At 43.4% G+C, this 21,663-nt stretch overlaps 1 protein-coding gene across 3 annotated transcripts in view; it reads right to left on the bottom strand.

Annotated features, from left to right (window-relative positions):
• The window catches only part of PhKgamma (phosphorylase kinase gamma), a 40,095-nt gene extending 18,432 nt beyond the window's left edge, over window positions 1–21,663 (bottom strand). For 2 of the 3 annotated variants that reach the window (XM_050169399.3, XM_050169402.3), the window contains exons 1-7: window positions 21,475–21,662; window positions 20,818–20,940; window positions 20,172–20,344; window positions 18,045–18,099; window positions 11,928–11,993; window positions 7,281–7,353; window positions 56–146 (exon numbers count right to left, since the gene is read on the bottom strand). In XM_050169399.3, coding sequence (XP_050025356.1) covers window positions 56–146; window positions 7,281–7,353; window positions 11,928–11,993; window positions 18,045–18,099; window positions 20,172–20,344; window positions 20,818–20,921 — 562 coding nt within the window. In that variant the 5' untranslated portion in view covers window positions 20,922–20,940; window positions 21,475–21,662. Of the gene's footprint in view, window positions 1–55; window positions 147–7,280; window positions 7,354–11,927; window positions 11,994–18,044; window positions 18,100–20,171; window positions 20,345–20,817; window positions 20,941–21,474 lie in introns of all 3 variants that reach the window. The other variant, XM_050169401.3, reaches the window with a different exon arrangement.

The raw sequence follows: 21,663 nt of genomic DNA, 5'->3' as shown, positions 1-21,663 counted from the left end.
TGATCCAAATTTTGAAATTAACAAGAGCACAATTAATGATCTACTTAATGCATACCTGTTAATGTTTCACCTTCTGCTAGCTGAGTAGCAAAACCAAAGTCAGTGACCTTGACATTTAAGTCATCATCCAAGAGGATGTTTTCCGGCTGAAAGGAAAGCTTAAGCATCAGAAAAACACAGTAGCAAGCAATATTACATGAAAAACTGAAATTAAATAAATTAGCAAAGACTGAAACAAGTCCTGCCACAAACACAGTATTCCAAAATGTTTCTGTCTTTGGCTATAGTACCTCAAAAAGCAAAATATTTTTTTTTTTTACATTTATGAATACAGTTCTCAACATTCAAATTTGCATTCTCAGCAGCACTTAACAAATCTACTGGTAAATGCAATCAATCTCCTAAGCTTTAAACAATCAAGGAATATATCTTCAAGTGGTCTGCCAAAGGTGCGAGCGCAACATGCTGCGTACAATTTGCACAATGTTCTGTTTCAATGCTGGTGTCATGTTGCAGATACAGTAACACATGACACAAATGGAGAGAACTCGCAGAAGTTGCATTAGCACTGTGTACAGAAGTGCGCCCATGCTGAACCTTGTTATAACGGTCGCATTTGACATGAAAATAACTTTGTTACATCTGATGTTCATCATAAGCACATAGTATTTGTTACATTCTGATATCTTTGACAAAAATTTTACATTTGCTTCATTACATGTATATCCAATAATTGGTTATATCCATGCTTGTTATATCGAAGGTCGACCAAATCTCAATCTATTTGAATTCTGCATGAGCCAAGAAGCACACTGTGACTACGCATGGCAAAGTGGGCATAGGAGCTGCATGTGCAAGTGCAGTGACCCGCACATTTATTTTGGCAACTTTAAAAGCTTACTGTTGGTTTGTTTGCTCTCATACCACCACTACAAGATTGCACATTCGGGTCACCATCTTCCATTACAACACTTGCCTGCGTCATTCGCAGGAAAAAATAAAATGGGCACAAGCAGGTTGTCACATAGTTGTACTGGACTAGCCTTGCTGCCCGTCTGAAACCAAAGCGTGGTTAATGCACGCAGTAAGGTGGCTTCACCGGCATATTTTCTAAGTGTCAACCTTGCCTAAATAATGTGAAAGTGGTCTGTGATCTCTGCCAAAGCGAAACAATGAAACAGAACAGAGTTTTCGCATCCACCAAGATTCTATAGTAACTCTTCTGCATTCCACACATTTTCCTTGGTTGCCAACAAGCTGCAACACCAGTCCACACCTGCCCATGCAGTAGCTTGCTTGTGCATATGTGATGGTAGTGCTTTATTTTTTACAGATGAACTAGGCAAGTAATGGTCCAAAGTGTTATATTCAGCAGTGAACAACCCAAAAGACCTGTTCTTGCAGCCAGATTTCAGTGCAAACAAAGCACCATTAAGTATAAAATCTTTTCTTTATGTGGTTGACTTAAATATACAAGGAGACATGCCACACACCGTGCGGCTTCACACTGACACAATACTCCAGCTTGATCAACAAATGTGGCTGTTCTAGTGATATCAGCGGTGACATCGGAAATAATGCTGCTTTCAATTAAATATGTTTTCATGCTAACTGCACCATCATTTCCCAGTAAATTTTGATTGCCAAGATTAAAGCTTGTGCCTGTTCAGCAACATGAGTGCTGTCTAGGAGTGTGTGAATATTCGAATAAGAATGGAAAAGTATATTGCTATACGATTTGAGAATTTGCTGTTTGAAGTTGTTGGAAAGTCATTCCATTTGAATACCATAAGAGAGAGAGAGAGAGAAAAAACTTTATTGCTCAGTTAATCGGAGTTATGGCATGTCTGGGTGGGGCCCTCAGTGCAGGGCTCTACTGGCTTTTGCGGCTCACTGAGCTTGGTCCAGGAGGGCCAATTGGCTCCCCTGATCCTCGCTTGCGAGTAATATATTATGGAATTCAGTCTCCGAAGCGGTTAGCCTGTCTTGGAAACTAAATTCCATAATATACTTACTCGCAAGCGAGGATCAGGGGAGCCAATTGGCCCTCCTGGACCAAGCTCAGCGAGCTGCAAGAGCCAGTGGAGCCTAAATTCCATAATATATTTACTGCAATTGAAAAAATAAATACAGATTACACAGCCAGGAACGAAAAGCTCGACAAATTTATTGAATTCGTACAAGCACACATCCAACAAACTACAAATTGGATAGCTGGAGTCACCGCGAATCATCCTAACATAGTTGCACCTGCTCAATCCGCCTCCCCACCAGCTCCGCTTAACAATGGCCAATAACCCGACACGCTCCGAGTTTGAAGTGTGGCAGTGGAACTGTAGGGGGTTTCGAAAAAAGAAAGCACACCTCGAGCAGTTCCTAGCCTCCTCTTCTAATCTCCCAGCTGTCATTGCGCTTCAGGAAACTCACGGACTAATCAGCTTCCCAGGTTATAATGTCTATCAGAACAATAAGGTCTCCCGGCCCGATACGGCAATTCTTATGCAAAAGCACCTCACTGCCAATCACTCCCAATTCGACAGTGTCGATATAGGCCATGATTTTCTAGAAATTATTCCTCGCAAAAATAATGCATCTGGCCTTTACATTCTGAATATCTATAGTCGTCCACAAGACAAACATCACCGCTTTGACTCCCTTTTCGCTCAAGCTATTGCCGCTGCCACCCACCACCCCCTCCTAATTCTTGAAGATTTCAACGGACCCAACCATTTGTGGGGTCACCCCGTTTCTACTCCTAAGCGCAGCGCCCTATGGATCCACATACAAGACCACAGACTCACATTACATAACGACATTGATGCACCAACCAGGCTAGGCAATAGCGTAGCTAAGGACACCTCCCCCGATCTTACGCTTACACACAGAATCCAACACGTCACATGGCACAACTCACAAGTTAACCTCGGTAGCGACCATTACATCATTACCATCACGCTACAATTCAAACACAAACCCTTTGCACACAAATGCCTCAGCCTTACCAATTGGGACAATTTTCGAGAGGCCCGCCAGATATCAGCTCCCACAAATTTTCAAGACATTTCAGAATGGGTTCAGCAACTACACTCAGACGCCCAGACGCACACTACCACTCTGCCCCCTGAAACTGCTCTCACTATGGTTCATTCCAAGCTTCTACACATGTGGGAAGCCAAACAGTCTCTTCTAAAATGGTGGAAGAGGCAACGATTCAACTGAAAACTAAGACTCAGAATTGCCAAATTAGACCTCCAGATCCAGGAGTATGCCACACAACTGGCCTGCCAGCAGTGGGGCCAGGTATGTGAAAGCATGCATGACAACCTCGATAACAAGCGCACATGGCAACTCTTGCGACACTTATTATACCCTGCCACATCGCGCACGCACCACAACCATAGCATAACCAAACTGCTACATGCACCCAAAAACAATCTCAACGGATTCTTCGACGACCTCCGCCATAAACATCTGCCTCCCGCTCAGAAGTATGACATGCCAAAATATACTGGCGAACCCAACGAGCTACTTAGCGCTGCTATCACGGAAGCAGAGGTTCGCCATGCCCTCACCACCCTGCGCACAATGTCAGCACCAGGCCCCAACCTTATTAACAATAAGATACTCTGCAATCAAGATGACAACTCTGTCACAGCCATGACAGCGTACTTCAATCACTGCTTTGACACTGCCACCCTCCCTAGTCCGTGGAAAGATGCCAGGGAAATTTTTATCCCAAAGCCAAACAAACCACTCAACACTTCTAATCTCAGGCCTATATCACTAACCTCTTGTATAGGTAAAAAACTCGAACACGTCATCCTCAACCGACTCAGTAAATACATGGAAGACAACAATCTTTATCCATCAGAAATGGTAGGTTTTCGAACATCTCTCTCATGCCAAGATATCATGCTTCGAATGAAGCATGACATCATCACACCCAATAGCAGTCTAGATACGCAAGCAATTCTCAGTCTGGACCTCCACGGAGCCTTCAATAACGTTTCACATTCCACCATCCTCCGAGAGCTTAATCTCATTGGGGTTGGCGGAAAGACATATGACTACATATGTACCTTTTTATCCAACCGTACCGCAGTGATACATGTAGGCACAGAGCAATCCCTTTCATACGCTTTAGGTAGCTACGGCACGCCCCAAGGCTCAGTGCTGTCCCCTTTTCTTTTTAATCTTTCTATGATGCCGATGGCGCAAGCATTGCGGTCTATTCCCGATCTTAAGTTTTCACTCTCCGCCGATGACATCACTCTTTGGACGACTGGCGGCTCCGATGGAGAGATTCAAGACACTCTACAGGCTGCAGCAGATGCCGTCGTGGCTCATGCCAGGGCTATGAATCTCACATGCTCCCCTCAAAAATCCGAGCTACTTCTTCTGCCATCCCACCGGGGGGCCGGAAAACACATGTCTAGTATACAGGTCATCCTAAACCACATCCCCGTTACTAGAGTGAACAGGCTCCGGGTGCTCGGTTTACACATTCAAAGCAACCGGCTCAACACATATACCCTACATACACTCCACACCACAGTCGATCACACCCTGCGCCTTCTAGGGCGAGTCTCCAATAAACATGGCGGACTAAAGGAGGCCGAACTTCTCCGCTTGATTCAGGCCTTTGTTATCAGTAAGATTACATTCGCAACACCATATCTACATTTCCTTAAATCAGAATCAGATAAGATCGACACTCTTTTACGCAAAATATATAAATTCGCTCTGGGGGTCCCCATACGAACCTCCACTGAAAGGCTAATGCTTACTGGAACTTTCAACACATTTACTGAACTCACAGAAGCCCACCTCACATCCCAATATAGCAGACTTTCTAACACCGCAACAGGTCGACACATTCTACAAACTCTTTCTATCACTCTGGCACCCATCATCAAGACTAAACACACCATTCCACATCACATACACGAGAACCTCTGCATCCCCCCACTTCCTAAAAACATGCACCCTGTGCATCACAAACAGCGCAGGAGGCAGCAAGCAAAGGCTCTCCAAAAACAATTCTCCACCTCTAAAGACGTGCTCTATGTTGATGCCGCTGAATATGGGAACAGAAATCATTACGCAATATCAGTCATTAACTCTCACGGCCAGGTCGCTGCGGCTGCCACCATTCCTGGCTCTTCCTCGGAGGAGGCGGAGGAAGCGGCCATAGCCCTGGCCCTCACAATCCCAAATTCATCAGTTATCGTTAGCCACTCCAAAGCAGCCATACATAACTTCGGAGCCGGTAGGGTCTCTAAGCCAGCCCTTCCTCTCCTCTTGGCCCATCCTTTCCATCAAACTGTGGCATTAATCTGGACTCCCGCGCATGCGGGCCTTGCCGGAAACGAGGCGGCTCATGCCAGTGCCCGAGGATTTACAGTCCGGGCTCAGGCATCAAATGTGTCGGACCTTGCCACGGAGGAGGAGCCGTTTACAGCGCAGGATCAACTTAATACTTACCACGACATCTGCACACACTACCGATTAGACCGCTTAACCTTTCCGCCACTCACGGGCAAATCCCCGCGTAGGTGTGAAGTTCTGTGGCGACAGCTGCAGACTCGCACCTTTCCGTCCCCTTACCTCCTCCACCGCATTCATCCTGCCATTTACCTTTCTCCCTCTTCTAAATTCTGAGTCTCTCCCAAAGCAGACTTAAACCACATCATGTGGGGGGGCCCTAGCACCCCCTTCCCTCTTTCCTCAAGCAATTAATATCTAGTGAGGAGCAGTGGGAGGCTGCCTTGCGCAGCTCCAGGCCCGATCTTCAGGAGGCCATAGAGGGATAAAGTTTTTCATCATCATCATCGCTTGCGAGTAGTGCCCCCCACTGCCGTACGAAGTCTGTGACGCTTAGAAAAGGTAAATTGACCTTGCTTGGCCGAGCCGTACATTTGGGTTTTGCGCCGCACCACGGGCAGGTGTCGGTGTAATATGTCGGGTGCTTCTTATGTAAGAGGTTTAGGTGCGGGTATGCATTGGTTTGTATGCAACGCCAGTCTTGGGCTTGTCTTCTATTTAGTTTGCAGTGCGGAGGGCCGTAGGTCCGTCTCTCCCTCCTCTGCACAATAGCTTCCAGTTGTGAAATAAGCATGTCTCGCCTTAGGCAGCCTACAAGTTTGCTGTCTTGATTTATGCAAAACAATTTTCGTTTATTTGGCCAATCTTATCATTTTACATTCCGTAAAAATAATCTGCAGTGCTGTAGTACTGTACTTTGGTGACTTGCTGTTGCACTTCCGTCACCATATGCACTTATTAGCTATACCAAGTGCACACCTGCTGATGTGCTGCTCCTTTGCTCCTTTATTGTTGTGGTCAAGATGCACCAGATATGACAACCTTTCTTTCGCTTCTCATTTACAGGCTTATCAGTTGACTTATAACTGTATTAGATGTATCAAATGACTCAAATAAGCCTTTCTTTTTCCAAACGAACTTCACAGATTCTTTATATTTTATGATCAAACTTCTTAGCGTGGAAACAATGGACGAGACCGAAGGGATACAACATATGCAAGCACTATCCCCTCAGTGTTTCCAGGATAAGAAGTTTGCTCATAAAATCCCAAGTAGCCTCATCTCTTACAGTGCTTTATATATTAGTTTGTTGGGAAATTGGGAAAATTCAATTAAATTGGAAAATTTTGCTACTGAAACACCCCTATAGTTGTACCAATGTATTGTGCAGAGCAGAAAACAGGATGAACAAGCAAAATGCTGTTTTGTCACTGTCATCCCTCTGCCTGATGTCCTGCATTTTTCGTGCCATGTGGTGAATTATGACATACCAATGAGCCCATGTATTTGCCCTCGTGCTGTTCTAATTTTGACACTAATTTAAGAACGGCCAGTGTAACAGGAGAATGCAGAAGCACATGCGTCTCTGTGCTGTCCTCAGCCTGCTGCATCACTTACTGTTTAATGAGAACCAACAAACCCAAAGAAAGCTTCTCATCATGCTATCCCAAGCAAGAATCGTTATGTGGCATCACGCAACTCCAGGCATATAATTATTACAGCATAAGATACGGTTTAAAAACATCGTGCAGATGTTGGAGTACAGCACAATCAATGCCGGATATGACTATCACAGGAGAATACACCTTGAAACCCAAAAACCTGTCAGTTGAAATCGCTCTAGGTTTAATGCAACGTGGATCACCTGCATGTGGCTTTCAGCGCTGTGTAGAAAATAAATACTACGACCTGCTTTCATATTAAGCACATGCACCTACACAGCAAATGTGACTCACTTTCAGGTCTCGATGGACAATGCCTTTTGAGTGTATGAACTCGACAGCTTCAAACAGTTGCTTCATGATACTCCTACGGACAAGAAAAAAATATACATGTAAGCATAGTGACATCCTCAACACAAGAATGCACACTCTGAAGCAAGCAACATTAGGCAGAAATAAAGACTACTCCAAGGTGTATTGAAATAACAAAGCACCTACACTTTACACTTTATCATCAGTGAGGAGGAATACATTAAAATAAATTGAGTTTTATTGCTCTGACAGGCATGCTAATCACAGCTCTGCTGCTATGTGACCGCAGAAGGCTGCATCTGGCGGTTGTCAAAGAACCAAAAGGTTGAGTAGTGAAGGCTTAAAAATAGAATTCTGAAATGAGTCACATGGAGATGCTTCAAGGTACAACAAAAACTACTGTAGCCACATTCCTCCATCACTCTTTTCCTATGCACTCAGACAGCATTCAGGCACTCGGGAAGCACACAACCTCAAAGTAGCTGCCAGCTCTGCATATGTATTGTGTATATACACAGTCTGTGCCACAGTGCTTAAAGGGGTCCTGAACCAGTCTTTGGGCTTGGTGAATAAACATAGCCTGCAGATAGCATACGCTGCTGCGAACATCTCAGTCAAGTTTTGCAGTCATGCGAAGTGCATGGAATTTGAAGCGGAGCATGAAGCCACATTTCTCTTGAACGCTGTTCTTTAGAAGCCTGCTCCTCACTCTCTTCTGGACGCTTTAGTAATTTAGCAGATTCCCATACGTGGCTGCTATTGGCCCATAGCTGGCATCAATCAAGAAGGGTGTATGGATAAGTGCGCTTCTTCCTACTGTTCCTGTGGATATTTATCGACGAAGTTTAATAAACAGGCTGCATTCGAATTTCGATAATAATTACGTACTTCTGGAGGAAGCTGTCTACCGTCTGTTCATGCTCGGCTGTGGCCGCCCACATAGGAATTAAACTTCGTCCATCCTGCTTATCAGTGTCCCGCTAATTGTGTCACTCTGCCGTCGGGTCTCACTAATTTTGACAAGTTTTTAACTCTCAATTAGCCTCTAACCTCGTGAAACTTGAGGTCAGGCTACATGCCCACTTGCCAGTGCACGGTCACTCCTGGCCACTCCTGGCTAATTAGACGCCTTGGCAGACTTATTCATGGTGCTGCAAAAATGCACAAGTTGGATGCGGCTACCATCCGTCGATAAAGCTGGTGAAGGACAAAGCCGTTCCATACCACATAGCACCGTTAGACTGGAGCATATAAGCGTGAGCATGCACTCAAGCCCCGTCATGCACAAAGCAAACGCTGCACATACGCTGCACATACGCACTACAAATGCATGTAGCTGCGGTCTGCTCTATAGCACAGATACCGAGTCCACTGACTAAGTGCACTGCGGCTCGCTGAGAACAACCGTGTTTGGCTTATGTTTGGTACATCGTGGGTGCCAAAATCAGAAGTAGTGGCATCTACATTAACCTTCAAAATCAAATTTGAACTGTGCTCCTCAGTGACGTTCTGTAAACAGAGTGTTGTAGTCATGCCATACTCTGCCACAGCCTTTGCAGTGCAAGGCATTGAAGAAGGAGCAGAAGCACCGCGAAGGGCATGTCTGATTGCCAGCAACTATACTTCTGCTGAATGCATTGAAGTAGATTTTGCAGCAAAGTATTTCTGAAATAGCCTATTTTAACTTAAATGCCTTTCTCCACTTCAATACAAACTGGTTCAGGGCCCCTTTAACTGTGCACGGAATGAACACACATAATGAAAAATTAGTTGTGCTTATCTTAAAGTACAAACAAACTTACCACTTTCATCCACAAAAAGCACACACCATTAAAAGCATAACTATAATCAAATTTTGATATGACAAAGTCACATTCAGGTGTAAATCCCTCATCCCTCCCCCCCACTATATTCTATCGTTATAAATGTAGCACTTGCAAGCATCGGTACACACAAACAAATTCACAGTTGGGCCTGGGCAAATGAAGCACAGATGTAAATAACGCTGATGAAATTAAAATTAGATTATGGGGTTTTACGTGCCAAAACCACAATCTGATTATGAGGCACGCTGTAGTGGGGGACTCTGGATTAATTTTGACCACCTGGGGTTCCTTAATGTGCACCTAAATCTAAGTACAGGGGTGTTTTCGCATTATGCCCCCATTGAAATGCAGCCACCGTGCCTGGGATTTGATCCCGCGACGTCGTGCTTAGCAGCAAACAACACTGATATAATATATAGTAGAGCCTCGTTCATACGTAATGAAGCCATCATAGCGCAAAGAAACAAAGACAAAGGGGACAGCATACCTAGTGCCCGTAGTGTCTTGCCTTCTTCATTGTCCATATTTCTTTGTGCTACAATGGCTTCATTATGCATCAACCAACTTGCCCAAGCAGTTTTACTTGGTCGTACCTTTTGGAATAAAACGCAAGAAAGGATGTACTAACTAAGAAAACGTATGATGTCAACTGTAGTTGACATCTATGTAATGCAAAGCGTTGCACGAATCGTTACGCACGAGGCGCGAGACGTTGACGCGTGTCAAGCTGGTGGGGCTTCGGCGGCCGGAGACACGTTTTGTTGTTCTCCTTTTAAGATTGCGAAGGGAAATGTAAATGAAACCGAGCTGGTGGGTGACGCTGGATGCCGCCGAAACAAAACGTGACGCTCACATCGCGCCTCCTGCACCAGGGAATGGTGGCACGTTTGGATAATCACCTAATAAAAGCGGGCAGTAGGCTGCCAATGGCACTACGCTTCATGCACTGTATAACAAATAGGCAAAGATGCTTATCACAATAGGTTTAGTGGCGATTGTTGTGAATGCAGTGTGTGCGTGGCACCAGAATAAGGAACTGAGTGCGCACCAGCGTTTTCATGCTAGACGGGCGGGAGAGTGTTGCGGGGAAGCTGATGCGGCGAGCGGCTATTGTTCTCAATCGTGCTTGTCTTGTGCCTTTTAACGCGAAAGCGTTAGGGGCACCGTGAGCAAAAATCCCCCTATATATTTAGGTGTATGTATATGCTACACCTTGCTATAAGACATGCGGTATATGCAGGCTATATTGCCACACCATTCTATCACTAAAGTTGCTCATACCTTGTCGTACATTTTTGACAAAAGTTATTCCTCAATATTCTGAGAATGACAGCCCACAAACAAATATCATGAAACAGAACACTGCCAGCTGATGCTTTTTGTGTTAACTCTTCTCAGACTGAAATTTTAAAAGTGCGAAGCAATAACAGAAACCTGAAAATGATGTAACTTTTTTGGCGCAGCTGTGCACTACCTCTGCGTTTCAACCAAAAAGCTCGCCTTCGTGGATAACGTTCTCCACCATCAAACATTAGGGTTACATAAGATGCAGTTGCCGGGAGGCGTAGGAAGCAGTTGGGGATCTTTGAATGCTATCTCGTTCCACTCTTAAAGGCGAAGCTTCAGCGTCCTGCAAATTTTTCTAGTTTACATGGAATCTAGCAACCGGAAAACATATCATACGAGTGCAGTCTGCAGCTGGGAATGACAGCGCACTTGGGTTATCGCCTAATAAAAGCATGCAGTACACTTCCAATGGCCCCATGTGCACGTGCTGTGAAACAGATAGGCAAAGATGCTTATCACAATAGGGTTGGCGGCGATAGCTCTAAATGCAGTGCGATGACCCTGGAGAAGATTTGCTGGTACCGAAATAACAAACTGAGTGTGCGCCAGCATTTCCACCTGAGACAGGCAGGGAAGTATTGCGGTGACGCTGTTGTGGCAGGCGGCTATGTACTGTTCTCAAACATGTGCACGTCACACATTTTTTTGTTTACATGGAATCTAGCGTCCGGAAAACGTGTCATACAATCGTAGTTTCACGATATACTGAATGTTGGTGCCGAAAAAGCGTGTTTACCTGTAACGTATGACCCGGTAAAAAATAAGCTTAACTCTATTGGCTCATCTTTTCGTGTTCTCGATCATGAACGTTGTTGCAGGAAAATGGTATCTAACGGCATCGTATCAACGAACTTCTACTGTATACACATTTGCAAAAATTGCTTCCTATGTACACAGATGCCTGTATACTTAGCTCTCCTGCGAATTTCACGTTTAGAACAAAAAGCGCAAAGCAAAATCATTCAATCTCACAGGGTAGATTGTTTGGAGATCTCAAGACTCTTTTTGTTCGTGCACATACACAAAAGGAATATGCCTGTACAATGGATCTCACAAACATATGAAGGAGTGCAATTACCTCTGCATATAGACTTCCTTAAAATTTTTACTGTTAGCATACATAATTTGAACTGTGTGTCCACACAAAATTTGCTTCTCTAGTAATGTATGGCACATATGGCTGTGTTTTTGCTTTTGTTATAGTAATAGGGCACTCATTAAAACAAAGCCTGACCAACCAAACTTCAGATTTACTTGGCTGTACTCAACCCAGAACTAAACCGTTTATATCAGTGTTAGTTGTGCCGTTCACCTGCATTACAAAAACTGCACTTTTAGGTCCATTAACCTCTGTCTGACATATAACAATTCCTTCTGTGCTGTGCAACAGAAACATTATTACAGGTCAACTTTCAACTACAACATGTAATCACAGAAATAGCCAAAATGTATTTACTTTGTTTTTTTTTCTGAAAGGGCAACAACACTTGTGAGGTAGTCGAAGAGTTCCCCATGCCGACACCTAGAACAAGTAAACAACAAGTTGAGACATGCGAACTTGCACCGTCAGGAGCACCTAGCATTCTCTGCTGAATACGGAAGCAAAAAAGAAAAAGATCGAATAATTTAGATTAATGTTCTTTGCTATCTATAAGTATAGTTTATACACAGAGGTTTAAAGACTATTCTCCTACTCAGGGTATTAATTCGAGGGGAAAAAAGAAAAGAAAAGTAAAAGAAGAAGTTGCAATAACTGGAACTGAATCGAAAAGGTAAATGACTTTTTCGCTTTGGGGGAAAGCCAATATGAAACAATAATGATTTTCAGTTCAGGTGGGCCACCTTCTCTGGCAGTTTATATCTATGCATTGCCTGAGGTAGCATGGTAGGTAGCATGGCTCAGCCATGCTACCTCATTTGTAAACACACACGAGATTCCTGTGATTTTAGAAATGACAGCAGCGTTAGTGCTGTTTTCATGTGCCATGTTGGGAGGCAGGCACTTCAATAATACACTCGTGAATGCTCAAAAGTGGCGAGTCAATTAGTTCTCCGTTAAAAAGCACTCCCTAGCTAGATGGTTGTTTTTGATCAGACTGGTATTAAACTGAAGCAGTTGCAAAAGAAGTGATGTAGCGCTCCTGAGATGTGGTTACACACGATTTTTAAAGCAAAGCCTTATTTGCCTACTCTCTATGGTAAAGCAATTTAGAGCACAAAATAACACACACACACACATGCACGTACGTACCCACACATGCAATCACTCAAAAAAAAAAAAAAAGAATGAAACGCCCAGACACAGAGGGCCTGTCTCTTAGAGGGAGCTTTAGCTTGGGTGCTCCTATTTAAATACATGCAAAAGGAGAATTCGTTTTTCTCGGCAACCACTGCACCAAATTTGATGACGAAAGAAAAACTTAAAATCTAGTGACTGTTGGTTTTGAATTTTCGAATTAGGTCGTCAATATTTTATTAAAATTGGCAAAAATCGCTAAGTTTTCTGAAAACTAAACTATCAAGTTTACAATTCTAACTCAGCAATGAAAAATGATATCACAATTCTGTGAATTGCACCTGATAGTACATCCAAAGCAGACAAAATTGATATGTCACACAATTCTCAAAAAATTTAGTAATATGGAAATACAGCTTCTGCAGAACCCTTGTACACAACGTAATTACTTCATGTAAGGTATAAATTGACACATCTAATTTGTCTGCTCTGAATGATCTAATGGGTGCCATTTACAGAACCACGATATCTATTCTTGATGCAGAGCTATTAATTTGTAAACTTTGTGCTTCTATTTTTTTCTAACTTTTGAATTTTTGAAAATTCTTTCTACAAAATTAAGGCCCTAAATCGAAATTCTGCTTCCAACAGTCACTAGCATTTACCTTCTCTCTCAAATGCAACAAAGTTCATTAAAATCAGTCCAGGGGTTATCTCAGAAAAGTGTTTTTGCGTGCAGACGAGAAGAATCGAAAGGTGCCTTTTTTGTTGTTGTTGTTGACCACAACCATTATAAAGCCTACACATAATAAAGGCAAGTTTGCTTGTAGCTTTTCTTTTGTCATGGAAGTGCGGAAAGCGATGCAAGGAATGAAATGGAGCATTTGCTTAAAGGTCTATTCAATTCAGCCAAGTTTCTCTGCACCTTCTGTACCTATTCACGGTGCACTGCACCTAGGCCTTCGATTCCCCGAGGTGGGGCAGTGCACCCTGGACTCCCGTGCTCGATTGAACGGGGTGCAAGGCAAGGTGCCGCCACGGTGCACTGCACCCTTGAACCTTGCAGCGAGTGGGAGCAGGCCTGCACACCATAACTGGCACCCCCTGCACCTTTTTCTGAATCGAACAAACCTTAAGAATGTTTGGTGCGTGCAGACCACTTGGTTTGTCTTGAAGAGTAGTTTGCGTAGCAATCGACAGACGGTAAGCACGATCATTATTAGCTAGACTTGGCACACAACATATCGCTGCGGCAAGTTTGGGGTGCGATCATTACACAGGAAATTTTAAAAAATCTAATTTTGACGACAAAATTCAGGGGTGCGATCTTTACGCGAGCGCGATCATTATGCAAGTAAATACAGTATATTGTGCATCCTTCCAGGAGAGTATGGGCATTCCCATAATATGTGGTCGAGGGTCCCTCTCGCCCAACAAAGATTACACCTATCGCTCCTAGCCTCGGGGAACATGTGGTTCGCCATAACCGGATGCAGATACGTATAAGTTTGCAGTAGTCACCACACGACTGCTTGTCTGTTGTTTAATTTCGGGTCTGGCAGGGATACCAGTCTACGATCCAATCTATAATGCTGTGTGATCTCCCCATATTTTAGCATGTGTTCCCCACTCTCTCGGTCATCGAGGGACCCCGTAGCGGCTCGGCGGTAGAGATCTCGAGCCAGCTCGTGGGCTACCTTGTTGTTGGGGACAGCTTCGTGCGCCGGAGTCCAAATTATGTAAATTTTTCTATTTAACTTTCTCTGGCCTAGAATTCTGGCCGCTTCCCTTGCTCAAATTTTGTATGGCAGTTTTGCTGTCGCTGATCACAAATTTTGCATCCATTCCAGCGCCAGCTAACGCGATCGAAATTTCCTCGGCCACTTCTATGCTCCGTCCGCACAGAGTGGCAGCTGTCACCAGATTACCCTAGCCGCTGACGGCCGTTGTCACCGTAAAACCGCCGCCACCTCCCGCCACGTCTACATAGGCCACCTCATGTTTCGAAATTTCACCAAACCTAATTTGTAATGCTTCGGCTCGGTTTTGCCTCCTGTCTTTGTTATGCTCCAGGTGCATGTTTTTTGGCAGGGGGTGACAGTCAGATCTTTTCTGACTTTCCCATCTACCTCCACCTTTTGGGTGGGGCCTCTCTCCGAATTTATTCCAACTTTGGTCAATATGACTCTTCCTGTCCTCGTGGTGGTGCTAAGTCTCTCGATTTGAGGGGTTTGCACCGCTTCCGACAGTTCTGCCTATGTGTTTTTGGAAAGATTGGATGCAGTTTGTAGACGATCACAAGGAAGAAGACGGGACAGCGCCTTGTGATCGTCTACAAAGCGCATCCAATCTTTCCAAATACAATGAACCAACTTGCCCAACAACGCATTGTGCTGCCCATGTGTTGTGCGCCCCTAGAGCCATCAGTCTCTCTGTGGATGTGCACATGGGCAGCCCCAGCGCTTTCCTTATGCATCTTCTCATTAAAGAATCAATCTTCTCTTTCCACCGCTTTCAAATTGAGATATGGCGTTGCGTAGCTCACTCGGCTGAAGATGTACACCTGTATTAGTTTAATTAAATTTTTCTCATTTAACCCTCGGCCTTTGCTGGCCACCCGCCTAATTAGGCTCAGGGTTAAGGTGGAGGGCGGCGGGGGTGACTTCGAGAGTAAGAATTCTGATAAAAAAACCTCGCCTTATATTAGAATAAATATGGTAGTTAATTCTACAAACTGCCCACAAATAGTTAGTACTTGATGATGGTTTGTTTGAAAACGATGATGGTTTGTTTGAGGTACAGCAAAATTAAAAAGTGTGTGACATTACATATCTGCCCACACTAAAGGTCATTAGCAGTTGTTGACAGCTCTTGTCTTAAAAAGCTATCTTGCAAGACGTTGCGCATACTATATGACAAATGGCTTACAAGAACAAAACCCACAAAGCCAAAGAATACAACGAAACACGTAGATGTGTACACTCGGCCACAAGAAATTGCGGGCCGCGCGAGCGCATGGCGAAATGGTCCTCTGTGCCTTCTAGCGGCGCACCGCTGTTGTCGAGACTGACGCCTGCACACACGCATGTCGCTCCAGGACTGCAAGCGTACATGTTTCCGCGCTTCCTCCTTGCACGCCGGTGAAATCCAAATGTAGCCGCGAGGTGGCCCTCTCACGATTGGCGCTGTGACGGCTTCGACAGGCAAAACTTCATTTATATAACGGAAATCAAGAGTCCATTTTCGTCTAGCCTGTCCCCTTCTATGGAGCGCGTTTTCTGCCGCGCTGTTCTGCGGGAGAATGCCCCATTCGTAAAAAGAAAGAAACAATGAAGATTGGCCATGAAAAGGCGCAGTGCAGAAAAAAAAATTACTTGTTGAATTCGCTACTGGGCCTGCGTACGTGCTCATGACTCGACAAAAAGCGGCCGCAGCAGCACGCGCAAGCTCACGCTTCACATAGTTTTGCCCATCAAAGCCGCCACAGCGCCAATCGCAAGAGGGGCACCTCACGGCTGCACTCGGTTATCACTGGTGTGCAAGGAGAAAGCTGTGGAGACATGCACACTTGCAGACTCGGAGGGACGCGCATGTGCGCAGGCATTGATCTCAACAACAGAGGTGCGCTGCTAGAAGGCGCGGAGGGCCGTTTCGCCATGCCCTCATGGGCCCTGCAACGCTTTGTGGGCGAGTGTACATGCATATATCTTCTGTGTCCCAGTCTCACGCTGGGCGATTGCGCGAGAGATCAAACATGCGTGTCTGCTTGGTATTTTTGTTTTGTCTGTTTTGTTTTTATTTCATGTAGAAATATTTAAAATGCACAGAACCGAAAATTTTATTACCAAAAAGCATTCCCAGCAAGCTAAAAAAATATTTGAAGGTGGCAGCGTGAGCGTCCTCCTATTGCTTACCACAGTATTTTCCGATTTTGCCGTCGAATTAAATGCAAACTAAAGACTTTGTGTTGAAAAAGCTTTTCGCTCATCTGAATACACTTCACAGTAAATTAGTTCCATGCGTTTTTTTTATGCTGTCCACAAACAAAAAACATGTAAAAGAATTCCAAACGTGGCCTAAATCAGAAAAAGTTCGTAACTTTGATGTGTCTTGGCACATTTTGTATTTCACACAGAAACTTGAAAAAGGTGTCAAACAGAACATTTTTGCAACATTTATGCGAAATATTGTCTTCCTATATGAAACACAAGAAGAAAGCAGTGAAATAATCAAGTTTTTTCAAAAAGCTTAATTTAAAAAAATAAAATGAGAAGCTCTGGTTCCAAATTTTGAAAGAAGTTTGGATGGAAGTATGCTTATGTTGGGCAAAATGTGGGCGCGATAATATTTTATAATGCTATCTTGTTTCTGTGTTATAAGCAGATACCTTCTTAAAGGACTTTGTATTTTGTAGAAGAGTAAAAGAAATTGCAAATAATACAGCATCCAATACTTTTTTGTGCCAATAGCTACATGTATTCAAATATGTGTCAGGGTGTTTAGGATGTGTGCCTTCAATTACAGGGCAGTTCAATTACTGTTCATGGCATGGTGACATTTTCTTTCTTAATAATTTCATGTTTGCAATGTCGTTGAGTAATTCCTCAATTTTTCCAGTTTTATAATTTTATATGTCACATCTGCTGCTTGTCAATCAATTTTTCTTAATTCAGCCAATTCAACTTAATCTTTAGGATTAAACAATTTCATACTTTGGTATTTATTTGGTCCTTCATTGCTCAGGACAGCTTGTATCTTTCCTGTCTTGGTATCTGATGCAGTCAGCTATCAAAATTGTAAGAAATGAAAGGAGCTGTGCTACAGCTATCACGATGGAATGAAACGTGAACAGCACTGCACTCGGTGCATGCTGCACGACCTGTGAGGTACTCCTCGTGGTTGGGCTACGTGGCTTCACATCCTGCTCTCATCTTTTTGAATGTTGCTTGACCTCACCTCATCAAATCCGTAGCTTAACTGCACATGTGCAGCAGATTTTCATGGGTGCTGTTAGACAGTGCAGCACGCACTGAAAGCAACATGCTTCTCTGTTCGCATTTCTGTTGTGATAGCACACGATGCTTTGCCACTGCCTAAGGCCTGGACAATGCAATGCTGCTAGATTTGACTAGTTGGTATTCCTTTCAAGATTCCTTGGGCGTGCAAGAAAACAAAAAAACAAACAATGGATGCAGAAGGTGTGAAACATAAGCAAGTGTTTTGTTTGTGTGCCTCTCACATTTTCTACACTGTTCTTCTACTTTCCTCTAAAAAATTAAAAGAAATAAAGCTTAGTGCCAAGAACAACTGATTCACAGAATAAAGTAATGTACTCACAGCTCCAGCACCAGGAAAATAAATGTTGTCGATTCAAACACATCATGCAGCTCAACTGCAAACAAAGTGGAAGTTAATGCAGGCTTTTAAAATAATAATTGTAAAAGGTGATTACACACAACAATTTGGCATGCAAACTTGGAGAACATCCTTAAAGGGGCCCTGAACCACTTGTTATTGAAGTGTATAAAGGCATTTGAAGTGAAAATAGGCTATTTCAAAAATACTTTGCTGCAAAAAGTAGAACAATGCGTTCCGCAGAAGTGGAGTTATTGGCAATCAAACATGGCATTTGCTATGCTACCGTTCCTTCTTCAATGCCTTGCACTGCGAAGACTACGGCGGAGTGGGGCGTGCGCACAATGCTCCGCTTTCTAAATATCATCATCGTGCACAGTTCAAGCTTCATTTTAGATGTTAATGTAGACACCAATGTAGTCTTTGCCTAACACAATGTTGAGGAGATGGTCACTTCTATAGCCATACTATAGTTCAACAAACGCTTTGAAGAGTTCCTATACAGGAGCTGGGTGCATTCCAATTTGGGAGTTGGTCATTCTGAGCAACCAAAGAAAATCAGTGAAAAATCAAAAGGATCTCTGGAACGCAGCCAGCTGAAGCTAAAGCTCGTCTGCACTGCAGCAAAGCAAGCCCGGCTGGAGGAAGAAGCTTGCAAAGGTTCTGAGGGCACCAACTATACAGTAGGAGAATTTTGAAATTTTATAGTTCTGGCAAAATTTCATACAAATTGATCATATGCAATACTAATACACATGTTTAGAATATTTCACTTTTATTTTACTCTTTTTTCAATCTTTTGTTGTTTTTACAACCTATGCACAAAAATACTTTTACTTAATTTAACTCAATCATGGCAGAAGTTTGCATCCAAAAGCGCAAAAATGCATAGAATGCAAGTATCTAGGCTTTGCCATTATTTGAAGCAATTGCAGTCAGGTACATTTTAGTAAATCAATCAAGGTTCTCTATAACTATAGTCATGATTAAAGATTTTGTCCTTGAATAAAAAAGTTTAAGAAAAAAAGTTCTGAGCTTATTCGCAATTATTTTTTTATAAGGAGCAATTGAGGCTACTTTATAACAATCTCCAAAACCCACTATGAAGTCCAAACCTTGCACAGGAGATCCCACTTTTTCTGCTTCCAAGGAGCACTTCAAAGGCATTGAGAAACAAGAACCATATTCAAAAATAGAACTCTATATTGTGCACGATTCCATCGAATTAGCTTCATTGTTAACAAAAATAATGGGAAGCTAGATAGAAAAACGATTTGAACTGTATTTGTTAACTAAGCTTTACAATAGTAATAATTAATAAGACTAATTAAAAAAAAGAACACTGCTATCGTGAGAAGCAGCTTCGCTAGCAAGATGGAAAAATGAAAGACGGGTGGCCCTGCTGTCTCGAAGTTCCCGCACTAGCTCGCTGTGATGTCATGGATATTGACAGCATCCGCCCGGGCCCAGTTCAATTCTTCATTGGTACAGGTGGACTGCATTGTATTTCACATGTCTCAGCTTAGCAGGTGTTGACTTTTGCTGTGCTACAACAGCTCATAGGCTTAGACCTAAAAGGCATTTTCTGAGAATCAACCTATTACCATACAGTTTATGCACGTAGAAGGTTTGAAAGGATACTCAATCAGTCTAGGCTGACACGGTGTTGCCTTTTAGCATCTCTTTTCAACATGCACCCCTTTGCATTCCGCCCTAATCGGAATGCAGCCATCATGGCCAGAAATCAAATCCGTGACCCCCACACTCAACAGCACAATGCCATAGTCACCGAGTCACAGTGGTTTCTAGAAATTGTATATTTAAGAATTACGCAGTTATATATATGATCACAAAATATGGAGAAGACCAGTTGGGCCAGTGATAAAGCACAAAGAAAGGAAATAGGACAGTTCATTAACCTAGCCTGCAAATTATTTGCTTTTATCTCATTCTAGATTACTGCAAGTGTAGAGATGAGACTAATTTTGTAAACAAGCTTTATGGAGTAGGGGATTGCATGTTTTTGATACAACAAATCTGAGCTAAATGAATACATGAATTCGTTGTTCAAATACTTGCCAGATAAGGTGACGGTATGATGGCACTTACTAATATAGGGATGACCAGCCACTCTCTTCAGCACTTCGATTTCCCTTTTCGTTGCCTGGTAGAGACTTGTTGGTCCTGACCCATCAGTATCTGAGCTGATATCTATTATCTTTGCAGCAAACTCCTCACCAGTCTCCTTGTCAATGCACCGTCTTACTGTACTACTTATCCCCCTGTAACAAGATATCAGGTTTTAATGGCACAGCATATGTAAAATGTCTAAATGTGATAGATACAGTGCTGTGACTGTCAATTTGTACATTGTGCTGGCTACAATGGTAACTACAGTAGCCACAAAATGTTACATGTTACTTCAAGAACAAACCCACAGCACATTTGTTAATATAAAAAGGGCACCAAAAAGGTGGCGGTAAAGTTAGAGATACAGAAATAGCACCACATTTCTTGTGATTTGTCAGCATCCTTTGCACGATACACGTGAAACAGCGGCCATGCAAAACGTCAGGGTACTCTGCACTGCGTGGCCGCGGCAGGCACAATAGGAGGCAACATTTTTGTGGTCTGCATTAATGAACTTCAACCATGTCATGCTAGATCAGATTCGCATGCGTACAGTACAGTTGTCCAGACGTCGCCGTCAACTATTCCACCAGCCTAGTTAAAAAAAAAAAAGGCAACCTGTTACCTTCCCAGGATCTCTTTTGGCTCATACTTGGCGTAGAATTCTTTAGCGACATCCTTGTCAGGAAGATCATCCTCTTGACGCTCTTGCAACTTCGGTGCAACCATCACATTGGCTTTGACCTACCTGAAACACACGTGCGACAGTCTTACAAAGGAAAATATGACACCGAGCGCGCTTTTCATTGCAGAAGGGTTGAAAATTTAGCTTGTTGGTACACTTCGAAACTTGCTTGGAGGAGAGCTAAACGACGGCACAAGGAAAGACAACACAAGGGCATACAAGCTTTTCATACAAGCTACCCAACTCTTCATATTTCGTACGCAAGCTTCTTATATTAGGTCGAACTGTTACTTCTACAAAATTAATGAGCACAGCATTGATTTCTTTCTTTTTCTAAGCGATCCGCTCTGGATTTAAGGTCACAGAAACAACGCTTTAATGACAGTAGAACGCGGTTTCCTAGCCCATGCCACACATCAAGAGAACCGACCTCTACTATGACCGTGAAAATATCACGCCAAGATGCTGTTTAATCGGTTTCTAAATTAGTAGCGAGGTTGGGCACAAGGCTCCGATTGCTGCCAGAGGACAATAGGTATTTTCTCCGCTGCTTTGTATAGTCACACGTGAGTTTCCAAATTTCGTTCCTTCGCTCACCACGAACAATCGAAGCTAAATTCCGTCCATGCTATTTTCGAGGCTTCATTCTACGAGAAGCGGGGGACGCCAAGTCGCTCGACTTCAGTTCCGTCCCTGAACGCCTGTGTAACTAGGGTATAATCTGAAAGCAACCCCGGTGCTGTGCCCGGTGCAGTCAAAGGAAAACAAACCTCCGACCCCCGTTGC

The sequence above is a fragment of the Dermacentor andersoni genome, chromosome 3 (assembly GCF_023375885.2).
Source record: "Dermacentor andersoni chromosome 3, qqDerAnde1_hic_scaffold, whole genome shotgun sequence".
Taxonomy (NCBI): domain Eukaryota; kingdom Metazoa; phylum Arthropoda; class Arachnida; order Ixodida; family Ixodidae; genus Dermacentor; species Dermacentor andersoni.
This window is presented reverse-complemented; position numbering and strand designations above follow the sequence as displayed.